Source organism: Phaethon aethereus, assembly GCF_964289735.1.
Source record: "Phaethon aethereus genome assembly, chromosome: 16".
Classification (NCBI taxonomy): domain Eukaryota; kingdom Metazoa; phylum Chordata; class Aves; order Phaethontiformes; family Phaethontidae; genus Phaethon; species Phaethon aethereus.
Genome location: NC_138592.1, coordinates 2,753,635 through 2,779,667, shown reverse-complemented (window position 1 = coordinate 2,779,667; position 26,033 = coordinate 2,753,635). Strand labels below are relative to the sequence as shown.

The window sequence follows — 26,033 nt, the reverse complement described above, 5'->3', positions numbered from 1 at the left end:
AAGACCACCTCTGCAGCAAGAGATGTTGCGCAGTGTCAATGCCAAGGCACAAGGCTGCCAAATCCCGGGGCAACCAAGCTGTAGGCTCAGAGCGTAAGGCACGAGAAGTTGACATCTAAGTGTCTGGAAATAAAGTAAGGCGGGGAGGGGGAGCGTTAACTGGGATGTAGCAAAGCAGCACTGGCAGCTCTTTGGCCAGGGGAAGCAGGAGGGCATGGGGGGCTGTTTTACTGTGCTGCCTGGCAGTGTCCCACTGCAGACTCTGTCCGCTTGGCAGCGTGAACCCCTCGCTCCAAAGGCTCCCCTTTGCGCCAGCGCAGCTAGCAAGTAACGGCTGGACAAAGCCAGAAATTCACACCACCAAAATCCTGATGCAAAACTTTACCTCCTGGAAGCCTGTCATTTCAGGTGCAGACCCCAGGGATAGAAAAGCTTTTGGCATCATTACAGGAAAAGATCTAGAAGTGCTGTAGGAAGTTACGTTCCAATTAGCTTCACGTCAACGGTGGGGTAAGCATTACAAAGCATTTAAAAGATCAAATGCAAAAGCACAGCTTGAGTAACAGGGACCAAGGTGGTTTCAGCCAGGAACAGTTGTGGTTAATCTGATGGAGCTCTTTGAGGCTGTAACTGCTACAGCAGTCAAAGTGGAGGAAACGGGCAGAGCACAATTAGGTTTGCAGCACGCAGTGGACAAGGCTTTGCAAAAGAAGCTAATGACTGAGATGGGGAGTCCCAGGATAAGTGGATGTGCTGTGGCTTAATGCTCTGGAAATTGCCCAGAAACGAAGATGCAAGCAGGAAGGTATTAATGGAAACCTTCTATGTCAGAAGGAAATGATTCCTGGGACGGAGCAACGCAGCCAGCTCCAGTCTGGAGCAGAACAAAAGGCACTAAGGTGAGACAGAGCGCTCCCCAGGGCAGGGAGCTGTATTTCGGTTCTGAACATCATGTTCCACAACCTCTCGGCCCAAACAAACAATTCTCTCCTTTTTTTGAACCGAGCTGCTGGAATTCTGCTTTTTATGTTCTCTCCCTCATTTTTCTGCTCATATGGTGTTGGGTGTTTTGTTTGTTTAGTTGTGGGCTTTTTTAACAAAATCAGAAACTCCCTTCAGAACAAACAGTGCCAGCAGCACGCACAGGCCCCACCTACGCGGGGACGGAGCGGTTCTACGGCTGCGATCACATCGCAGGAAGCCCGAGCATGAGCTACGGCAGATGGTGCTGACTGGGAGTTACACTCCCCAGATCCTTCCCTCCGTGCATTCCGCAAATCTGCAGATGAATGGGATCGGTGGGTGAGGGTCAGAAAGACCTCATTTTGTACCTATTAGCTTCAGTAAGAGTTTTGCAACGGATGCCTTTGGGAACAAGTTCCAGGCGAATGGCACCTAAAAAATCTGATTTCGCTAAATTTTCTAACCTGAGAACAGGGACATAAGAGAAAACTTCAGTCTTAGTCATGTTGGAGTAAAGATGAGGTTTTTAGCTGTAGTCCTTGAATTCACTGCTTGGTTGTTAGATGGATGAGACAGGTACATCATTTCAAAGACCCCTGTCAGAGGGGTTCCCGGCCTTCTGGAAGTCATCTCACCGTGGCAGCCAAGATTCAAGTTCGTAAATCTGTGAGCTACTATTACCAAGCATGGTATTGGGTCAACTGGAAAAAAAAGTAAGTAAAATATGCTTGACTCCTGGAGCGTTCAGCACAAGGGAAAAAGAAATCCATCCTGTCCCTGGAGCAGCAAAGGCCACACCAGTTAATGAATCTATTTGCTAGAGGAGGATGCAAAGCACCGTGTGAGGTCACCAGAAGACTCCGTGACACACTCATGCAATTTACTACCAACCAGCTTATTTCACATGAATTTACTTCCGAGTTCAACAGGTGTTAAGAACTCCTGGAACAATTCACCGGTTACGTTGCCTCAGAGTGATCCGTATATATCTACAGGTTTAAATTAAGGCAGAGGCCTTGCCCTGTCACAATTATCTCTACAAAGGCGTCCTAAATATGCAGCTGGACTTAGGGAAAGAGTCAAAGCACTAAGTAGCTCCCTTTGGCTCATCTAACTGAGCTCTACTGATTGCCACTGAAATGGCAATGCTGTTAACTATGTCAGCGATGACCAAATTAGCACCACTGAGATGATTCAGGATCTCTGCAGTAGCGTGCTTGGAATGCACTTTGCTATTAGATTTTCTCCAGCTTTGCTAATTCTGATCCTTTGCCCTGCACTAGCTGTGCTAACTATGCAGCCCAGGGTGTAAATCCAATTGCTGAAATACGGTAGTTTTGGTTTTTACAGTTACAATTAAAAAAAAGTATGGGCAGGACTGTATGGGAAGAAGAGCAGCCCTCAGTGACAGCTGAAGTATCGTAAGCTAGCTTTACTACTAGAGAAAAGATAATACTGAATACAACCCTTCTTATCTTATCAGTGGTTTTACACTGTAAAAGAATTGCAGAGCTTCGCAAACGCGCTGCTTGCTTATTTATCTGCAAGTTCTTGCGGGAAGGAAAACCCATCCTTGCAGAATCCCCTTCTCACGGTGGGCTGTAATCCCCCACGGTGGGATGTGCCTTTACAGCACGGGCAACTGGGCATGACACCAGACCGCTTCTCTGACGAAGGTTTGCTAAAAATGTGAAAAAGGGGTTGGTTTCTCTGCTTTCTTGTCTGTGCAAACAGTCTCTGATGTACGCTATGCCTTCCAGACCTCCTCCCTCCTCTGCTATTTTATTTCCTATTTAATCATCCCACTTTTCTCTTTGTTATCATCATTAATACTTTTAATGCATTCCTTACAAGAAACAGGGTGCGATTGCCAGCTAGTGGAAATCAGCAGTGTCTGGGGCTGTGCCAATTCACTGCAGCTCAGACACACAGCAGTACTACAGTTACCACCTTTCCATTTGTAGGAAGAAAAAGCCAGCCCTATTTCTTACTGTACCTCCCTTGGAAGCATACAAATACATATATATATATACACATATCTATATGCAATATACACACTCATATATATAAAAGCTACTACCTAGTGGAGAAATCCCAGTGTTTATTCCAGAGCGTGATTTCTTTGAAAAACTAACGGCTTATTTTGTGCAGAACGTTCTTACTCTACCGAGGACAAAAAGTGCCTTGTAGAAATAAGACTGAGAAAGCTGCAAAACTAACTGCATCGGAAATGATGACATTAGATCACCAAGAAAATCCATTTTCACTATCCAGGACTGTGGGGCTCCTGTTCGTACAAGGCTTATTTCCTGTGGGCAGAGGTGGCAGAGAGGTACTGCCTATAAATGTCCCCTTCTCCGCGGTGCGATGGCTCTTGTAACTAATCTTTCGAACGGACTGAACATTTGCTGCAGTCACCAGGCTAGAGATGCTTTCTGCCCCTGGACAAACATTACCAGAATAATGGCACAGCTGGGTTCCTGGGAATAATTCAAACGGCTTCTTTATTGTTAGGTGAGCAAGAACCGAGGCAGGCTTTAATAGCCCGGAGCCTCTCAGGAACGCACAGGCTCCTGCAGGCGTGTTGGCGAAGCCGACGGCCGTACGTAGCGTCCACCACCCACTTTCCTTCCCTCCTCCTATCTTTGCGTTTAGCTCTAACAGAACCACACCCGCACACTTTAAACAACGAAGAACACCACAAATCACGGGATTACTTTCACAGTTTGCCACCTTTCCCCCCACTTTGCTCAGGTTTAGCTTCCCTGGCCCTCCCCGTGCCTTTCTCTGCAGAACCGATGGGGACGGTCTCGTATGCCCCATTTGCAGAGGAAGCTTCTCTACAGGCTTTTGACTACGAATGACCTCGATGCCCGGAGTATTTCTGAGCGAAAAACTGCGTATGTTCAATGACTGAAAAGCACAAAAGTGCTGCTTCATAAACACCTTGTATGATTTTACTTACCCTCTTCATGACCTCCATGGGCCACCTACTATCAGTCCGTCGGGAGGAGGTGCTAAGGAGACGGGCTGTGTGCTCTCTCAGCTCGTAACACAGGTCATATTCACCGGGGCAGACGATAATTTTGTGTACGTTTCTGAGGATGGCTACGCCTCACAACCCATTGCCGTTTCGCCAGGAGGCTTTTGAAATTTAACAAGAGGAACCTCTGGGCAATTTGTGCTCTGCAGGTTCACATCCTTGGTCGTATTTATTATTTAAAATAAACCCTAACAGCTTAATAATAATAATTAAAAAAACATGTCTAAAAGATCACCCTGCCTGCTAGTCTTTTATGAATATTCTCCTTCTAGCATTTGTCTTCCTCTTTCACATGCTTTGAACTAACGGAATTAGCAACATGCAGTGTTTTCCCATCCTCAGCAAGGTCAGTAAGTTAAGGAAAAATCTGAAATGATACCTGGCTCATAAAATCACTCTTCTTTCCCATCTAGTATTTTACTCACTATGGGCAGATTACATTTCCCACAGGAGCTCATTAGTGCTGCTCTTTGCTCAGCATCAGGAAATCTTTTGGAGTTGTTTTTACTCCCAGCTGGTAAAAATTGCTTTTTATTTCTTGCCCTGACGTACTGCCCACCACCCCCCAGTTCTGAAGCAGAGTATTTAGAAAGACAGAGCTTTTGGACTAAAAAACACTGCCGTGCTTCTTACCTTGATGATGACAAATAAATGAACTGTCAAGTTATGTGAACCAAGTGTTTAGCCAAGGAACCATGAAAGATACCCTTACTGGATTAACCGGTTACAACTAGGAACTCTTCTTCCTTGTCAGAGCAAACAAGGAATTATTACGGGTTTAATGTTTTAGTTGTAATTTCTGTTTTACAGACGTCAAAAATATAGAACTAGAGGACACAAAGCAGTCTCCCTCACCTTCACTTTTAAAATGCTGCACACCTACTGGAGTGATGCCACACGCTGATATACCTCCTTAATTGTTTCTTTAGCTCCAAATTTCTGTTGGTTGATGAATGAAAAAAGCATAAATCACTACAACACACTGGTTCCAAAGACTGAACACTGTGAAATAAGCTAGCTTAATTGAGCAGGTACTACATATAAAACACAGCATAACTAAAAAGCACTGAATTTGGTATGATTGCATGTATGACTGTCCAACTGCTGCACACAGTTCAGTTTCCATAGGCGACAATTTAGTGTTTTGATTTAAAGGGAGGTCTCAAAGTTAAGCAGCTACTTGCATGTGGACTGAAAAGGGTAAAATACGGAAAAAAGAATCTCACAGCTTGCCAATGGCTTAAGCCATAAAACCTGTTTTGGTATCTCAGAATCTAATACTGTCCCAGAAACAGGGTTCTTACTGGTAACCGCTTCCTTCGTACCATCTCCCCGACAGTGAGCAGCCTCCATCCTCAGCCACCGCTGACTTCAGGCTGTTACCCCTAGTCACTGCTCTCTCTCGGGGCACCTGTGGGAAAGTACAAAATATCTCCTTCAAGGACTAAATCATGCAACTTCTAAACAAAACTGTTCAAAAGACCTACGCAATGGCACAGTTTTGTCATCTGTCCTAACCCACACCTGCCTTCCAGACTTTGTCCCGTCTCAAACCTGAGCAGCAGAAATGGGAAGGATCTCGGCTTTTGTGTAATTCCAGAGCACTAGAAACGTTTTGCATGAGTAAAACATCAGAACAGAGGTCTAGAAAGTTTACCAGATAGTTGTACTTAACGTATTTCTGGTTTTTCATGCCAGATAGCGATAAATGCCACTGACAAATTTATGAAATAAGGTTTTTGCTGGCCAAAACAGCAAAATAGCTTGCCCTTCCACAGAAGTGTTTCTGAGGGCTCCTGATAATCAGCTTATTTAAAAGTGGTCAAAAGCCTCTACTGACAGTTTTTGAGCTTACAAAACCACCGGTTTGTTACAGACCTCCGAAGAGTTCTTCCCCCTAAAAATCAGACTATCTGCGCTCACACAATTGTATTCTGTTGATATTTTACAAATTTATATGAAACAGATTTATATTAGAAAAGGATTTCCATACACACCAATGGAGTAAGAAAACCAAATAAATGAAAGTCTCCATAAATCTTTATACTTTCCAAAATGCACTCTTTTTCCTGCATGTGCTGATTATCCACCCCAAAGGGGGTGAAGAGGAAGCCACTCTGCCAAAGTCTAACTTCAAATTTCCTAAATCTGGGCCCACTACATGGCATGGGCACACCCTTTAATTAAAAAGTGAATCTTGAGCCAGGTGTAAACATTGATCTGCTTTGCTTCTTCGCTAGCCTAATGACTCCCACGCCCCACAGGGTCTCCTCAGAAGCAGGCTGAGCACTGCTTCAGCAAAGCACATTCAGCTGCAAGGATCGGTACGTTCCATTTCTCTGCCATCCGTGTTTTCGGTGAAATAAAATGTGTTGCTACAGGAGAGCCAACACCAGCAAGAAAACACCTTACATCACTGGTTTCTGGCTTCTTAAGAGGGTTTAGAGACCACGAACTTTCAGGGAGATGCAGAGCCCTCTTCGACGTTCTCAATAATCAGCGCGCTGAAGTTGTAATTTGTAGATCTGCAAGAGCAGAGCACGGAAATCAAAACTGCGCTGCAGCTTACAATAACGCTGTAATTCCGAGATACCAAATAATGTAAATGGGAACATAGCAATGCAGCAGTACTTCAGTGGAGGGACTACACAGAAGATACAAACAATGAAAAAAGCTCCCTAATGATATATGTATAGATTGATATATCATTTACTGATAAAATTTACTTTCTTCCCATCCACAGCCCACAGGATGGGGGGGTGGGTGAAGAAGGTTGCTTGTGATATTGTGTTACTGCCCAATGCGTTGCATTAATAATCTAAAAGTACCTGGAGAAGGCAGATTTGGCAAAACAAGCATTCATACCTCTTTCACACTGTCTTCATTACTGAAACCACAGCAAAACACCAGATCCTACTGATTTAGCAGCAGTTGGACAACATCAGACATGCATTTGGTGAAGATTTTACCAACTGTCTGTTGTCATGGTAACATCCCAGGTAAAAATAATTTCTTGAATAACTTATAAACAGACAGATGGCATAAAACCTCCTACACTCTCCAAATTAAATGAGATTCAGTAAAAGACAGAGTAGATGCCAGTTCTATGAAGTCCTGCCTGCTGAAGAAAGCACGTCTCCAAGGTCTTCCTCGAGCTGTCAGGAACTCACCTCAGGAATGTGAACAAAAGGGAGATCAGGGACATTACAGGAAGCAAAAAGATGATACAGAAGTCAAGTCGGCATTCCTTTTATGGAGGATTTCCCAAGGGATTACAAAGGTGCCCTGAAATTATGATCCTACACAAAATAAGGAAATTAATCCAGTATCATAGTGGGGAACAAAAGCTGTTCTTGTAATTCCTAAAGCCCTGCCCTGCTTTTACTCTTACTAGGAAATGAAAAATATTACAGACTGTCATCACATTGCATATGCAATGCAGCACTGCATATGCAATACACAAGTCAATTTTAAAGGATTTTTTTCAACAGAAGTTTTCTGAAGACAGGAGAGCTGTGAAATTGGTGACATTCATGCACAAGACAACCCCCTTCACCCTAACATTAGGTCGAAGTGCCAATATGTGAACTGGAAGCAGTACCATGAGAATGACGTCACCTCTGAAACAGTCCATCAGACTGAACCACATTATTTGTGAAATCCAAAATCTCCCTCTGCCAAGTCACACCCCAGTTAAGTAATTTCAACATTTTGACTCAACTCCCTTACTTCTAAAAATAAGCTGAACAAGAGCTGTTCTTTCTCAAAGGAATCGTGGACAAGGCAGGCTACAGCTGAGGTGGTTATCGCAGAAAAAGCCACAGCTACACTCGCACTATTCTTGGGCTGTATCACAAATTCCAATTAAAAACCTGCACTTTCCCCAAAATAGCGAACAGCTTTCTCCTAAAATGAGCAGATGCTGAGCACTGTTGTCAAAAAAAGCCAGAGCTTTTTCCAAGTGAAACAGATTGTTCAACATGAAGAATTCAAAGTAACTGAGAGACCAGGAAAAGGAGCATTAGATCAAAACACACTTTTCCCCCATTAGACATTATTTGTGCTTCATTTTTGCGTTTATCTGCTATTTTAACTAAGCTTCCCTTGCTCCTTTCAACTACTTTTCTCAACAGGTGTACAAGAGAGAAAAGGGCAGTAACATTACAACAGTAATTTTTCTTTTGATAGTTTCGTAATATCTTTGCCTACAAGTTTTTTAATGCCCACATTTGCTGAAATTTGCATCTTCCCTGGCCAAATAAAATCACTCATTATTAAGGAGGAAAAGGAAAGACACATTCTGTCACAATTTGTCCATCTCTCCAGTGCACTGTAGTCAGTCTAATACTAAGAAATAAATACTAATCTTTTTTTCCTCTGATATCTCACTAATATCTTTGAGTAAGCTCTCCAAACAGCAATCAAGTATTTTGTGAAGAAACACTCACATCTTTTAATACCAACGGTACTTTAAAGGGTAAAAGGAAAGAAAAAATTAGGATTTTAAATTTTACATCTCCTGTCCATCTTCCAAGAATGCGTAAGGTAAAAACCAAAGTTTGACCTTAATTTACGAGTACGTTGTGTACTGCTCTGCCGTGAATCTTGAACATGACTTTGTGTATTTTCATCTGCCCGTTTCTGTCCTTACATTTCAGTGTAGATTTAACATGATCGTTTTCTCTACAAGCTCAAGTCACTTAAAACCATCCTTCACAGCAACAAGCATAGTCTCCATAAAGATTAAGTATTCAGAACTATCACTTTTGGTGTGACTATCTGCAAATGAATGCGAGGGGTTTTTTCTTCCCCCAATGACATTCACAGCTTCAGAGCTGTACAATGTGCTGCCATCACCCACCAGGAATCGAACCAGAGAATCATTTCACTTAACTCTGCCATCAGTATTTGGTGCTAACAGCTACATTTGGCTTAAAAGCGGAAGGCATTAGGGATACCGTCAAACACACACAGGTTTTAAAAACAGCAAACAACAGCAACTCATTTAAGGAGGGAATTTAAGCACAAATTCCAAAAGCACACAGGCAAATTCTTTTAGAACTATTACTTGGATTAAATAAAGAGTAACAGACCTATGACATGAAGTTATGCTACCGCAGACACTGGAGGAATGCTTCTTCCCCCTCCCAGTGTAATTTGAATACTGAAAAAAAGTGAGGCATGTCTTTAAATTGAAATGACAGTTGATTGAAAATTAGAACGACCATCAGCCAGCACTTCAGTCGTCTTAACACTGAACACGGGCATTATGAAAGTACTTATTTTACCCTGCTGTTAAATTTTCTCCCCGCTAACTCGGACAGTACTGTACAACCCAGCCACAGCGCTGCAGTATCTGTAAGAAATCTGCATGCTGAAGCTGTTACAAATTTTTTTTCTCCTACCCACAAAAGCCAGATAGCAGGTTCAGACACATCATCATTTTTCTTAACTATACAGCCAAACCGGTTTCAGCTAAAAGCTCTTAATTTGTTGGGGTGTTTTTTTTAGAAAATATTTACCTGAAGTCTATAGGTATATCACAGCAAAGATACATTTTCCCCACCACCGCCACATCTGAAGAAAGAAATAAAAGTTGTGTAACTAACTTCTCTCTTCAGGGTCCAGATGGAGCTGTTCTTTTTGGCTCTGGAATCACCAGTTGCAAGTGCCCTGACATAACTGAAGCTAACAGCAGGTGCTTTTATTAGATGGTAACACATTCATAAAACGTAGTATTGCTTCAAAAAGTCAGTTAAAAAAAGGTATCAAGTCAAATTACTAAAGTTAAGAGTTGGGAAATACAGCCAACTGCTGTAAACGAAACCGTTCAGAGCTTTACTTCGATGTGGAAAGCAGTACTTTTCTCATCCCGGTGACCCGTATCTGCAATACGGCCTCCTGAAAGCTACAGGACAACTTCCAAGTCTTTCTTCAGCTTCTCTACCATACAAGGAAAAAGCAAAGTACAAGTGACAGCCACTGTACATGCATGTATTGCCTTTGAGGAACAGTAACATTCAGAGCAGCTTAAACGTCCTCTGCAGAGTCTCCTGCAAAACCCTTCTGCAGTTATCAATCACACCGCTAGCAAACATCCAAGTTACTCAATCAAAACGCTTCTCAAATTAAGAGTTATTTCACAAGTTGCCATAAAGGGCAATGATAACATAGGAAGACAACTGAAAGCAGGGAAAAAATGAAAATGACATCAAACTTGCTAAATATGTATTGTTTATTAAGGCTTGTATTCTCCTAGAGGAAAAAGTTAATCCGATGCTGTCCATTACCCCTTACAGGCAGTAACAGTCCAGAGACAGAGTTATACGTTCTAAATACAAGTCTAAATGATACAGATTAAACTTTATTTAAATTGGAGGTCCTTTTGGAGTAAATAGTATTCAGAAGATACTTGATTTCTAATATAGTAAAAGATCCTCTACAATAAACACGTGCAGATTCAGTGTGCTAGAGCAGCGGACATGAGCACCATTTCCATGCTTAACTGGAACTCCAGTTGGTGACAGGTTCTCCGACGGTCCCCTCACTCCACAAAAACATGACAGCAAATTCAGTTTCTTAAAACAGGTTTTTTTACTCATCCAACAGAAAAAAATTAGACATACACACTGTCAATTTTAAACATCTGAGGCATAATCCATCATATTATCCGTACTATTAGTTCCTACGTTAAAGCTCAGCATTATCGGTATAAAAACTTTAAATGGCATTAGGATTTGGGGGGTGGGAGGGAGTAATGAAGGGAAGGATTAAAAATGATCTGCAATTAACTAATAACACCTGAAAGCTGAAACAGGTTTAAACACATTGTCCAAAACCCCTGCAATGTTGATAGCATCACATTATTATTTAATTAAGCTACAAAAACCATAAAGCAGAATTATGGCTGAGAGAAAGCATCTCACTCACTCTCGGCAGGATATGGTATAACAAATGCACACTGAAGCACTGGTTAACAGAATGTGAAAGGGAAATATTTTCCAGAGAAACAATTTCACTGACAATTTGATTTTTCTACTAGACAGAAAAAACCAACATGGCGCATTAGCAATTCTAAAAGTGTAATTGTACAGATAAATAAAGAGGCAGAGCAGCTGCACAGAGTGATCAGAAATTTAGTTTTTTCATTTCAAAATTCTGAAGTATCTTAAAAAAATTTTTTAGATGACAAAAATCAATGCATGGTTTCTTAGTTCCGCGATGAAGAAAAAGGGCTTGGGAGGAGGATAATGGAAGATTTGTCATGTATTCTCCATAATCTGGCTAGGAACATAATTTGTGCCAAAATAAAGTCTTTGGGAAGCACTGACACTTTAGTATGCTCATGTATAGGTCCACATTAGGGTAATATAACTGTTTACCAACTTAAAAAAATAAAAACCAGACACACCTTTATTAATGATTTCTACAGAATTTTACATAGAAAAAAAAGATACAAATTAATGCAGATCCACCTGGGCAAAAATAAACTACAATGTACTTAAAGATGCGACAACTTAAATTTCCCCTGCACGAGAAGATACATTGGAGCTGAAAGCTTTAGGTTGTCCTGATGCCAGGATACAGCACCAGTATACTTAAATTTTGTTTCTCATAGTCGAATTTAATATCAGTTCTAGTATATATATCAAACTGTATATGTTTATTCTTATTGTTTGTTGCGATTCTGACGTTCCTGCAAAGAGAAAAAAAGTTAAAAGTTAAGACAGATTTCAGCCAAATGAACAAGCAAAAAGTTTTCAGTGGTGTAACAGCACTAATGTGATCCCAATTATACACCTTGTTAAAACATTGCTGGTACATTTTATAAATATATTGTATATACCTTGCAAGCCCCAGGACCCGATAACTTAAATTAAGCACAGCTTCAGGTAGGACAGCTGAACAAACACCTGTACAGTCACTTCAACCTGACAGCAGATAAAGTTACAGTAAGAAAGGGATGGAATATCAACATTCCTAGCAGAAACAGGACCCGCAATATTCTACTTCCCAGATTATCCTAGTTACTGCAGTAATACCGCAACCAACACCAGCAGAAAGGAGATGGTAGATTAGTGAACTCCACAGAAGCAGCATAATTTTGAAGCACTTCAAATGGAGTGACTTTGGAGTTTAGTCACATTCAATAGAAGTGGGATTTGAGCTCTCTAGAAATTCTCTTCCTAATTCTTCCTATCTGTTCAAGGGAGGCACTGTGAAATACTTGACAAGGGCGGAGGGAGCGGAGGGGAACCAAACAAAAAACCGTCATCAGGTGGAAGAAAAGTTATGTGCTTTTTGCATGGTCTGGTAAAAACCAGCAGGGCTCAGCTGAACAACCCAAGAACTTCTAAAAGCATTCTAGTGCAGAAGCCAGCAGGCGCTCTGAAGTCTCTCTCAAAACTTCCTGCTAACCACAAATACTGAGAACAGATAAAGGTAATTATGGGATACCTGCAGGCACCCCTCAATTGCTGCAAGTCTTCATCTAACTACCTTGTGCTCTCCCAGCAGCAAATAGCCATGCCTGCGCGCTGACGCAGAGGCTCTGCACAGAGCTTACACAGGCAGGTTGAGCAACGCAGTAAGATAAAAGGGGGGATTTTTTAAATAATTGTTTCAGGAGCCCCATAAGTTGCAGAAGACAGCAAGACAAGTTGAATAAAATATGCTGCTGTATCTTTAGGCCAGTGCAGTTTTCCAGCTAAGACACCATCCAGATTGAATAGAAAGGGTCCAGCGTTCCTGTTTCCCATTTCATCCCAACGGTGTTTAAAACACACTGTACAGTGCAAAACACGCATGTAAAGACTCTACTTTGTGTACTGTACTTGAATGCATCAATATGGCACCAAATTCTACTTCAAGCAAGAAAACTGTGAAATAGCCTAAGCATAAAACAGTCAACTCCTAAAAGAACGCCTTCAGATTTTACTTGTTTTGTGGAATCTTCCTGTGCAAAATTAATCTCAAAATTGTTTCTGCTGTGATGTAAAGCTTATTTGCAAATATACCAAGCATTATAAATGTAACGGACTGTATTTGCTACTTCAGCAGGTTACAGCATAAAAATCAGACAGTTTTTTTTAAATGGAATATATTGATTTCTGCCTCCAGGCAGAATAATATTAATATTTCACTTTCCGTAATAAAATTACAGCAACAAAGTCCAGTATAAATTCTTAATCTATGATTTAAGACAGAAGTAAAGTATACTTACATTGTTTTACCAAGTCAACAAAACAGACTGCATAAAGTGGTATAATTTGTTTTGAAAATCTGTATTCCCCCTATCTTTTAATTGCTGACTCATGATGAACTGTCAATGAAAGTCATTTCTTAGTGGCAGAATATCAGAACATATTAGGTGTTATATGTTCTTAATGAAAAAGAACTTAAGGCTGCCTGACATTTCAAACAAAAGGTGGTTAGAAAGAACCTAAAAGTGAATCATATCAACCCCATTTTCAAGGCGTCAGAAAAACCCAATTGTTCCACCCTATTTCCATTTATAAGGTGGCAAATCCCCTTTACTCTGCTTTCCTGCCCTACCATGCTCATCAGCCCATTCTTTCCCACTGCCACCTTATTTTTACTTTTCTGTGTAGTCATCCACTGATCCTCACAATCCCACTTCCTTTAAATGACAAAGTCTTCCATTCTCATGGACTAGTCCCACACAAATAGAAGACAGGTTAGCACTTGAAACTTCTACCTGGTACCTAGAAACTATGCTCATGGCATTCAGAGACTCACCTCAGGCTTTATAATTCAGTAAAAAGTGGTATTTACTGTGCAAGTTATTGAACAGTTCCTCCTTCCTTGCTTCTTGCTTTCTCTCTCAGGGGCTAATCCAAGTCTTCCTTTTTAAAAGTGCCTGAAACCATATAAGCTGACAGGGAGGAAACTGATGCAACAATTCTTTGTGCTCTCGAGCAGGCTACTTTTTAGAAGCTTTAAATCTCAAAGTCTCCTCCTTACTGCTATTTATCACTACTGCAAGCAAGAACAAGCAGTTTTATAAGCAACTAACAAAGCTTTGTTCATTTTGCTTCTGAAGATCCATCCAGAGCTATCATAGTTTCTCTTTTCCAGTACCTCACAGGGGAGCTCCTGTTGCATACTTCTCCTTCATGACATTAATATGTATAGTCTTCAGGCACAGGAAAAACAGGTTTTCACAAAACCTGCAGAAGCTTCCATTTTGGAGACACTTATCCCTCTCAAAATTCTGTTCCCTTCACCTCAGTCTGAAGCAGCTCTCAGCCTTCCTACTAAACTTTATTTGTCAGTGGGATGAAAGCATTCATCTTCTAACAGAGATATAACTGTTATCTTTATATCAAGAAACACAATTAGTATTAATCTTAAAATAGAAATATTTTTTAACTAGTTTTGGAGGACAGACAATATTCCATCCTTAAAAGTTCTGCATCAATGAATGTGTTCACAGAAAGCATACTGAAAGGAAATGCAGAATGCTAGAAGAAAAGGAGTATTTCTAAGTGCCAACATGCACTAGCTAACGCTTTGCAATACTTTATCACCCAAAAGAAGAAACTGTAAGCTTGGTGATTCAGGAGCTTTCCAAGATAAGACTACTCAGCTCTTCCAGCACAACACCAAGGTGTAGCCCTTGGACTAGCTAAGTGCCTTGACACAGACTAGAGGAGACAGCAGAGCAGTCCAGTACAGTAACTGTGACCACCTAGTTAAATACAGATCTATGAAGACAAAGTGCTGACAGTAGATCAACCCATCCATCCTACCACGAGATGCAAATAAAAATACCAAAATCTGCAATACGTTTATCTTTACAAGCTTTTTAACTTCAGAAGTCAGTTTTATTAAGACTATGCAAGCATGTTTCTAGGGAGTGTTAATAATTAATGCCACGTTATACTGCATTTTCTTTTTAAAGAATTCCTCTCACACATGTTGCAATTTTTTTACATTTTAAGAGCATGAGCTTTGATCACAGAAGTTGCTCTCTCTGTGGACACTGACTGAGAAATGCTAGGAGGGTCAGGAGAGATTTCATGTCATTCACTTTCTTGCTATTTCATTCCAGACACCCATATCCTTCTATTACTCCTTTCCCAGGTTGTGGGTCACCAGACTGGGCTTAGATAGTTTATTACTATGACAAATCAAAAGCTGGACTTACATCCCAGCTTTAACAAATCTTCCCTCCATTCTAGATGATGATACAGTCCTTAAGCAATGCTGGTAACACTGATGAATTTTTGGCACTTCACGGAATTTCATCCAGCATTATACCTGCCTAATCCACATTTGATGATTTGGTGTTAACACAGAGGTTCCTAGATCCATTAAACTCAGAACGCACGCACTGGAGCTTCCTCAAACACTGGCTAGCAGCAAACTGTAACTATCGAAAGAAATGCTAGGGGCTTGCATTGTATAGATTACATGAAGTTATTCTTCCCTACTAAATATTTGTGTATAAATGAAGTTAAAGCATTCAAGCCCTCCATATGTAGATTTTTATGAATTCTGGCCCTTTATAATCACAATAGTGGTGAAATGGAAGCACAAAATGTCAACAAGTAATTTTACTGCTAAACAGAGTATAATAAACAAAAACTGTAACAACTTGAAAACCATTTAAGATGGCACGTATACAAACAACCATCTGAAAACGTCAATTAGGTCCTAAGATACCTTAAGATTCTTCAAAAAGTATCGTCATAGGAAGGTTAACTAGCCTAGCAGGAAGGTTTCAACTTCAATAGCACGAGCTTCTCAAGAATAAAGTTTAAGCGTGTGCATAGCCTGCAGAGAAACTCTTCTAGTAAATCAGTTGTACTTCTAAGATTAATTTAGTCAATGAAGCAGAAAATATTAACTTTCCAGACAACAGTTTTATAGAATACAACTTGACAAGCAGTATCTTATTTTTCATTCCTTCGCTGTTATCTGCTTTACCTTTCCAGCACTATTATCTTCTCCAGTGTACTTCAATTGTCTGTATACTGTCCTATTTTCTAAGCTATTTGGAGGAATCTAAGAAATGTTAAATTAGACTTCAGAGTTTGTTTTCTGAATGCATCATACAAGCTAGAGCCTCAATTTTAAATGAGGCAGAAAAAAAAAGCATTATTTTGAAAAAGTCATCTAAAGCAGTGACCTGGGTAAAATACTGTAACAGCACTTGAACTGAAAGTGGGAAATAGTTGTGTATAACAACCCAAAGCTGGATCAGCCCAATGGTTGAACATCAGCCGCCCAAGCTACTACAAAGCAAAGGAAGTGTGGTGTTCAGTACACAGCCATCTGGATCTTCCTCAGGCCGGTAAGTTAACTGTTCAAGACGACTAGATCTCCCAGCACTTTCCCGGTACTCTCACTCCTTCAACGCTCATTATTCTCCCCTCCAGACTTGGCAGCAAATCACAGGGATACTCAGCATTAAAAAACTAAAACAATCACACCCCATACACTGGACAAAGGAACCCAGGCCTTCTGACTTATTCAAGATTCTCTCCTACATAAGGGAACACCTCTCTTCAGGATACAGGTTGCATTACATATTGAATTGTTAATTGTCTGCTGAAGGAATGAAGTGTTAAAGTGCAGGCTTTTAAGGTTTTAGCCTGTGGAACAAGAAAAACTTCAAATCTTAAGCTCTTCTTCCCTGCTGTGTTGAGTTATGCTATGCACAACTCATCTGACGGCTAGGAAAAGCTGAGCTAAAAAGTTCTTAAGACACTGACCTCCTTTTCTCTCATAATTTAAGGGTACATTCTATGACGACAGTTTAAAGAAATTTTATCCGCACTTTTAAATGGCAGTAAAACCTCTAAAATGGCAACTTCAATTTAAGCTCCAGAAACACACATTAAGTCTTTGCTTCAAAAACGTTTTGCACTAAACTAGCCTATCGAGTAAATATTTGAAATGCTATACAAAAAAGTCTGTGAAACACTATTAATATCAAGCCACTTTAGGTGTTACTTAGCTAGTAACAACACATCCCAACACCTATTATTTTGTCAGTCCATTACTTCTAGACTGCCTAATTAGAGAAAGGCATTCTTGAAACTGAGACCATGGGATGGATAGGGACAGATGTCTCCTGCAGTAGACTAAGAGCCATGAAAGCATGTTACTGCCCAAATTTCTTTTACTACAACTTGACTCAAAACTTCTTTTCAAGAATTAGTAGACAGATTAGACCTGGGAACTGAAAACCTTTATTTACCCAAATAATAATACATGTGACTTCAGCAGCAGATACGCAATCTTTCTAGCACTATTCCAGCAATTTTACGCAGCTCTTTCTTTTCCAGAGAGACCAGGTTTCTGGCTCTTAAAGGTGATGTACAAATTTCAAATGCCAACACAGATATCAATTTTAACAGCCCAGCTCCAGTCAAACATTGTTAACACACCTCACATTTATAAAGGCAAAAAACTTAAGTGGCAATCATTGGCAGAATCCAATTCTGAAACAGAAACTATTTTCTAGTTTGTTAGCCATTTTAAGATAAAAAAATATATCAAACTCAAAAAAACCCTGGACATAATGTCTTTTACCTGCATTACTGTTTAGCTTTCTGCTTTGAAACTCATTAGCTATGAAATTGTCACGGACAAATAAGCATCAGTTTGTTTTTTGTGTTGTTAAACATACACAAAAGCATCAAGTTGAGATGTATTAAAAACATTTTGAATTCCTACTTACATTTTTTCCACCATAGCAGCCTTCACATTTCATTTTCCCCATATCTGTGTATAAAATAAATTTTTTAATAAGTTTACCTTCCGCACCACCTCCTCCTCTTCTTGGCGCTTTTCATAATGAGAAAAGTCATCAAAGATGGAGGTCGTGTGCTTGTAAGTAGCAATAATTTTAAGCACTTGTTTTGCTTTTTCTAAGGGCACCTCCTGTGTATCACGGGAGTTTGTAACAGGTTTGTTGTCATTGTTCTCCAGCCTGATGTGTCGGAGCTGGTTGTTGGGCACATCCTTCACAAAGATCCACTTGACATCAAATTTCCCCTTCCACTTGTCCTGAGACCAGACACCTGCACTGGTGCCATAGTCCACAGGTGATTTCATCTCTGCTACTCCACAGAAGTGTCCACTGCCATTAACACTGAATAGCAAGTAGACTGGACCCTTGCTATTCATGGACCGAAAAGCACTGTCCAGGCGTTTGTTGCCATGTTCTGTACTACACCAAATAGAGTACTTAATGGAACGATGAATATCATCCTCAGAATAGCTCTTTATTATGAACACACGTCCATTTTTAAGGTTCCATTCAAAATCTTTAGGGTTATAGCTGTGAGCAGCTTTCAGTTTTTCAAGAACAGGATGGGACTCGCCACTTGGAACAGGGTTAGGCTGGGTACTGCCAGCTGAATTGCTGTCATTACCAGTTCCTCCACTTTGGCCAAAAGCTGCATTTCTGTTGCGAGGAGCTATCCAGCGATTTTGGGGCGGCTGCTGAGGGGTCTGATACTGCGGCTGAGTCAATGGAGAAGGTTGAGTTGGAACAGGCTGAACGATTTGTTGCTGTGGCTGTGGAACAGACTGAGGAGAAGGTATCTGTTGGGGAGCAGGAACTTTTGCCACAGGACCCTTATTGTCCCAAGTACCTATGTCCATATTATGCTTTATAGGTGGAGGAGGCAATGCTCCACCGATTACAGGTCCAGTTTTTGTTTTCATTTTAGGCTGTGGTTTTGCAGGCTTGCTAGCAATAGCTGCCCAAGAGGTTGGTTTGGATACTGGCAAGTTCACATTAGATCCACCATTACCAGAGAGGGCACCTGTCATCCCAGCACTGTTGACAACAGAACCTACTGTTTTCACTGCCGAAGTTGTAACATCTCCACCAATCTTAAGTCCAACCATTCCCTGTTCAATGCTGTTCATTCCAGGAGCTTTATTTAACGTATCATTATGAAATCCTGTTTGTCCATCCACAATGGTACCACCCAGTGAACTAGGCGGGTAGCTGTAACTGCTCCCATATGCTGAACTTTGAGTCTGCTGTCCTTGGGATCCGCTTGTTCCCCAAGCTGAGAAGGCAGGATTTTCAGGGAAAAAGTTAAACCGGTGTTGATAGATATTATTTCCCAGACCCCCAGGCTGTCCAAAAACAGCATCATGCATAAAATGATGATCTCCATTACTGAGCTGTCCATAGGTGGTAAGATACGGGATAGGAGGATCTCCTCCTGTAGACCACGGTGCTTCACTGAGAGAATAGGGGAACCCAATAGATGGTGGATAATAACTGGAGAGATAAGGATCAGTCATTGATGGATAGCTACTGTTCTGTTAAAGGAAAAAAAGGTAACTTCAGATATAAAAAACCCCGTCATTTATAAATAGCCACAACACCAAATAGCCATCACCAAATAGAAAAGAACAGAGATAAGGTAATTTAATTTTTAATTACACATCTTAGTTCACACTCCAAAAAAGATACTGCATTTTAGCCCTGAATCTCAGCTTTTGTAATACGCCCTAGGACTACTGGCTCACAATGATGTTAGTACTTGAGATTTTGAGACCATGTAAACTTAGTTACATTAGTAAGGGTATTTAGTGGCTTCTTCTAGAATTAGTTAATCTACCAATACACACAAATATTTCAAGGAACTTACATATTTTGTGTCTCACAGCACTAAGGATATTTAGTATTTCTAGATAGCTACACGGGAGAAGTTTTAGATTAAACTAATTTAATATGACAGCACATAACAGAAAATATGATTACAGCCCTCATTATGGAACTGTTTTCAGGGGCCAACAGTCCCTGACAAGCAAAAACATACCTGAAGTGGTAAAACATGCAAAGGCTACTCCTGACATAGACAGGATCACAGTGAGATCACAGGCTAAGAAACATGCCAAGTTTGCTGTCAGCAGACCTAACGACTGGAAACTGAAATTAAGGTGACTGGTATACTAGAGACAAATATATGCAAATATGGTGCATGATAGATCCCATCCAAACTGTTTGGGAAAGACCCTATTCAGCCTTTCGCAAAAGTCTCTTCCTCCCTCAGTTACAAATGTGCAAGACTGTTTCTGACTGTCCTTCCAAATGGACCATCTTTTCCACTCTATGAAATAAGAGACTGACCCATTATAAACCAGTAGAATCTCTTCCAAAATTCTAACTTTTCCCCCCTCTCAACTGCTTCTTAGACCAAGCAGAGAAGCCTTTCCTTCTACTCTAAATTTTCTGCTGACACCTGATGTTGAAGCATTCCATATGTTTATCATACTCAACAATGCAAGAGAATAAAACCAGAATGTTCAAAAATAGTTTTTATTCCTCTTTAAATAAACTTGAAGCATATCGGAGACCTTCCAAACTGACACTGACCGACCAGTGAGGGGGAGGGAAGGTCAACATCTCCTGTTAATGAGTCAAAACAGTAGTTAGCCTTTCCTTACTCATGGAGAAAGATTATTTTAAGAAGAGGAACTAAAATTTCTTTCAAACGTCAAGACTTCAAACTTGGTTAAAAAAAAAATCATCAAAATCAGCAAAACAGAACTAGAACTTCAGTAATTTTTCAGAAAATCAGGTTATTTCTCAGCTCATTCAAAAAATGAAGGAAAAAAACCCACACACCACCTTGCTGAAGATAAGCATAATAGCCAACTGATAAGAGTCATTTTTACTGCTCATTTTTCAATGACTCTGTTGCATGACAGCCCAGAGTAATTCAATATGCTTACTTTCCACATACAGAATGATACTCTAAAATGCCCCCAAGACTTACCTACAGTACTGCAACCACTTCCAAGATTTAAAAATAGCCTAAATCCAGGGTTGATTCAAAATAAATAATCTCTGCCACTGTTCGTGCTGCCTTTATTTACATGCAAATTCTGTCATTAACAAGAGGTACGCAATCCACCTTCCTTATGAGAGGATGCTCTAAACTGCGTTTAATTTTCTGAGACTCCCAAGCTAAAATCATCAATATCTAGCACAGGAAAACACCATTTTTCTGGAAGAGATTTGAGATTGCTATGTGTAATATCTTAAAGTGTTAATATTAAGAAAATGTAAAAACAGATGCAGATGAAAGGGAAGAGACACAAATAGTTCTTCAGAGATGCTCATGTTCATATATTCTACAGATCTTGAATTTATTAAGACCAAAAAGAATAAGCCTAGAGAAAGTAGGTGTTTTGTCCTGGTATATTTCTGCTAAAAGATTCTGGACAATTCCCAAGACTGTTACCTCCTGTCACACAGCCTGTAAAGTTTCCACAAGGATTCTAACAAGATTAGAGGAAAGTTTCAGCAGATATCCTTACAAAACATCCAATCTATTTTGACTGTCTGTATGCCAAAGTGTGTAAAAGGAACCCTGACAGAAGTTCTTCACTGCAACAGTAGTACATTTATTTCAATGAACTTACCCTTGACTTTTCTGCACCCTTCTGTATTTTTTTTAAATTAAAAAACCCAACCCAAGACCCAACCATTCTGTAATTAGGAAGGGAAGCCTTCTTCCTTAAGTACGCTACTTGCTATTAGTTGCCTGTTCCTTATGAATAAACCTTTGGTTCTGGATGACATTACAAGGCGGATGCCTTTCTTGCTTTAACTTTGTATATGAATGCTCTACTTCATTCAGTTCCCTTTGCACCTCAAAGTACTTTTAGGATGCTTTACAACAAAACGCTATCACGTCTCAAATTTGATCTGTATTAGATACTGCTACTTGGATACTAGAACCCTTATGGAAAGAAAAGGCGTCCCCGCTACTTAGGAGCTGTTTTCAACAGAAAGAGGGAAGACATTTATATTTTGATTACGTAACATACTCAATACTAATTTTAAAGACTAATTTGATTTTTAAAAGATGAAATTAACACAGTATTACCAAGCTGCATTTGATCTTTGATGTCAAATATATTGTTGTGTCAGCTGGGGTTTTGGTTGTGTTATTTATTTTTTAAATTTCTTAGGGGTTTTTTTGTATATCCAGTCAGTTTCAAATCTTTTTTTGTAAGTCACTTATATTTCTACTGTATTTTAAAGGGCTGAATAAGTCTGACTGAATAGCTAGATAATAAGGCTTTGTTCAGGAACATGGTTGTCTTCAGTACAAAATCTCACAGTCCTAATTAATGCTACTGTCACTTTCCACTTAAAATTGTAAGACAGCCTACACAATTGTTTCTTGTAACACACCAATTTCTTACTACAGCATAAATAAATCTGTCAATGAAGCAACACTTTAATGCAAGAAAACTTATGGAAAAAAAAAATAAGGAAATTCTAGTAGTCATAGCAATTTTTCCATTTAAATCTAATAATTGGGCTTGTTGACAGCCAAGACAAATTTCTTAGAATTAAACTATAACAGACAGTTCTACTTTTTTTCTATATGAAGTTTAATGTTCAGTATATTTCACATTAGAAAAACGTATCTTGATTTTAAGCAATTAAAAATTACACATAAATGTGACGAAGTGGAATTCCAAAAAATTAGAGAAAGGCAAAAACCTCAATGCCTTTCAAAACTACTTTTGCATTAAAAAAAAAATTTCACTTCCTTTTTTCCCCACAAATTTCCTGTTTTTATACCTGATAGAGTACATTTATTCCAGAGAAGAAGGAATGTTTCCCATTAAATCATTTTAACTTTGAATAAGTCTGGAGAACACGTCTATGCTGCCAAGGACTATGAAGCTTAGCTCAGGAGCCAGAAACCACACAGTGCAGAGCTCAGAAGAGAATTCACATTGTCATATGTACACTTGTCCTGACTTCCACACTGGTGTGTCTTGATTGCCTTCAGGATGGAAATGAGCTCAAGTACATCTACATTGTGCTAAGTTTGCACCCTTCCCGAAAGCTGCTATGATCCAAAACAAACTCTTAACACAGTTCCATTTGACTGCCCTAGCAAAAACGGTTAATACACCCTGAAGATAACCAATACACAGTACATCAGCTGATGCCGTTTGCTGTAGTGTTCATGTTCACAATTTCCACAAACGAAACAGAACAGCACATTATATGCTTTTTTTTTTTTTGGCATGTAGAATAATCTTCTTTTGCAAGCAAGTTCAGTGATGTCACCAATATTAACTCTGGCATCTATCAACTTCAGGCTGAATTATAAATTTCCCTTTTAAAATATAACACTTAGCCTTTCTGCAAAGAAATAATGATGTACCTCTGGTACACACCTCTCTCTGAAATGGTATTTTATTTTTGTGAAAGAAAACTTTTTGCATCTCCAGTTTCTATACATCTTGTTCACTTTAAAGGTTTGAATGTTAAGTCAAAAATTACTTCAATTAGAAGATATTTTCAATTATAATGCTATTTAAGTCATAGATGTTGATTTAACATACATTATAGTTAACTAGATTATACTGAGAGTTTATATTACTCTTATTTTAAGTGCCTTACTCTTAAAATAACATATTTTTAATTCTTAAGATACTTCAGAGGACATGAAAGAACAAATATTTGCTGAAGTGTAAAAAGCAAGTGAGACTACTCTACAAGGTATCTAAAAAGCACTGAAACCATATTTCAACTACACTGATTTCTAGGATTATACAAATTACACAAATCAGGAGAGCCCAAAAGCAGAACCTTCAGATTCCCACATGCAACTCATCTACCAAAGAAATGTAAGATCAAATAGTCTGTCACAGTCCAATCGTATCAATAACTTGCAATTTGAGGAGCAATCAGCAGACACTAGTTGGAGCATTAACTTCATTTTCACTTGTGGCCATCTGGATATGCAGAGTAATATTAGCTTTGTGAGCACAAATGCTAGTTGTATTACCAAGTAACACAATATGCTAGTCATTTCTTTTTCCATTTCTATTTAAGGAATTTGCTCCCTCAACACAATCCTATGAATTGAGTGCCAACAGCATGCCTAAGAAAAAAACCTCAGTTAAAAATACACTAACCTGATTTGACTGCCCAGAAAGGTAAGGTTCAAAATCGTTGTCATGAACTGTATCCTTCTGATGTAATGAACCATTTTGCACTAGAAGAAAAAGGTTACAACATATTATAATACTGCTTAGTAGTGTTTTGGTAAAGAGTTCCACCCTATGTTATTTTATGAAAAGCTGTCTGTCTTCTTCACAGCATGAAGACTCATAGAAAGACCAAGGAACAGTATTTTTCCCTCCAAGGCGTTTCAATTTGTATTACTGCTTATAAAACTAAATTTGAATCAATTAAAAAAAATAAAATTCTGCAGTTGAGAGTAAACAGACAGCTCATGAATTAACTCTGAACAAAAAAAAAAATTATTGACAAGAATTCGGTGACAAATATTGGGAAACAACATCTAATGTTCTGGTCCATAACTAGAACTCTCTGAAACTAATTCGGAGTTCTCCCAGCATGACTTATTCACTGTTTAAGTTAAGTTGGCTACAACAAGATGAGGTGAGGTTACATTTAACTATGAAATAATGACTGCTATGTACCTTGATATCCTGACATTTTCAGAAAAATTTAAGTCTCAACTTTCTCATTTGTAAAATAGACATTTCTGCCATAGTCAAAGACCTACTTAAGCATAAATTAATGTGTGAAAAGCATTCAAAGCTCATTACTGAAAGATATACAAAACCAAACCTGTTATTAGGTCATTTCAAGTAAGTTCATTTTTTGCTTTAAATTTAAGAAAACAAGGTCAAACACACTATGTGATAGGCAAATAAAGCAACTACTTCACAGAACAGCTAAACTAAACTAGAAGTAACACTAGACCAAATAGGATGTTTAGCAAACAAGTTTGGGAATTCACCAGAACACTTCTGCAAAGTTTGTCAGGGAGTGTAGAGGTAAAAGAGTATTTACAAACACAGGAAATAGCATCAAACTTTCTGTAACTAGAAGTAGCTGGATTTTTAAGGCCAGTTAGATATATTAAAAAGCAGTTATGAGTTGAATATTGCTAGTTTCTAAGGCTAAACAGTTACACACTTATTAGCAATCACAGTAATAATCAAGCTATTTTCTGAGATGACTGGTTATTAAATTTAATTTCAAATGAAGCATGGGCATTATCACAAAGAGCTTATTATCTCATCAGAAATTAACTATTTTTTATTTAAAATTCTTTAAGTAATTGTGTTTGTAGGCTTATATATGGCAGCTAGTACATACATCAGTCAACAGCAGACTAGTAACACAATTGTATTCATATGGCAGGAAGAGACTATGCAAAAGTATGTAAAAATATATATTGAACAGGCATATCCTCATGACTTTACGTAGAAATCTGCTTTATTTTAAGGAAATTAAGAGCATTGTTATGTTTAGTACTAAACACCTATTCCTTCCCACTATAAACTCAGTAGCATTAAGTGGGATGCAAGCAAGCCTGTACTCATAACAGCTTATGTTATTTTTCAAACAAAGCACAACTTCCTTTGTTCCAAATGTTACCCATAGGGACTAAGAGCAATACCTTTCTGCTCCCCCACAGGTACCTGCAATAATTCATCTGTTATTACAGTAACAATTCAAACGACCAGATCTTCTCATGATTCTCACCTTTATTATCCTGTCCTTTCGGTCTCTGGGAAGCCATGGCACATGATGGGGTAAAAGGAAAAAAAAAAAGGGGGGAAATAAAAAAGTTAATTTTAGAAAGACGCTTTTATTGTCACTGCAAAACACACAGCTTTTGAGGAAGGGTAAGAAGCTCATAAAAATGGCTAAGAACTTATCGGGTCTTATTTGAACTGCGGTTGAGGGCTATGTTTCACGTATCGTTCAGCACTGGACTTCCTTAGAAATGGCCACGGCTCTCGAGAGGCAGCGGGAACGTATCGTGCCCACGGGAGAAGTTGACGAGAAAGGTTAAGCTCTAAAGAAGCTGGGAGGGTGAGGAAAAAGCCTCTCCCGGGCCAGAGGCAGGCACCGGCCTGCGAGGGAAACCCCCCGCCCCCGGCTGGGGAGGAGGCAGGCCCTGCGCCTCGCTTCGCCACTTACCTGAGGGTCAACGCTTGTGGCAGACAT

The 26,033-nt window shown here is 39.4% G+C and overlaps 1 protein-coding gene across 1 annotated transcript; it reads right to left on the bottom strand.

Annotated features, from left to right (window-relative positions):
• Positions 1-11,675: 11,675 nt before the first annotated feature.
• On the bottom strand, positions 11,676-26,033 carry YTHDF1 (YTH N6-methyladenosine RNA binding protein F1; the record flags this gene model as incomplete). Its single annotated transcript, XM_082007042.1, has 5 exons — positions 11,676-11,702; positions 17,795-19,321; positions 23,960-24,039; positions 25,566-25,590; positions 26,007-26,033. The coding sequence occupies 5 exons, from the start codon at positions 26,031-26,033 to the stop codon at positions 11,676-11,678; spliced, it is 1,686 nt and encodes a 561-aa protein (XP_081863168.1).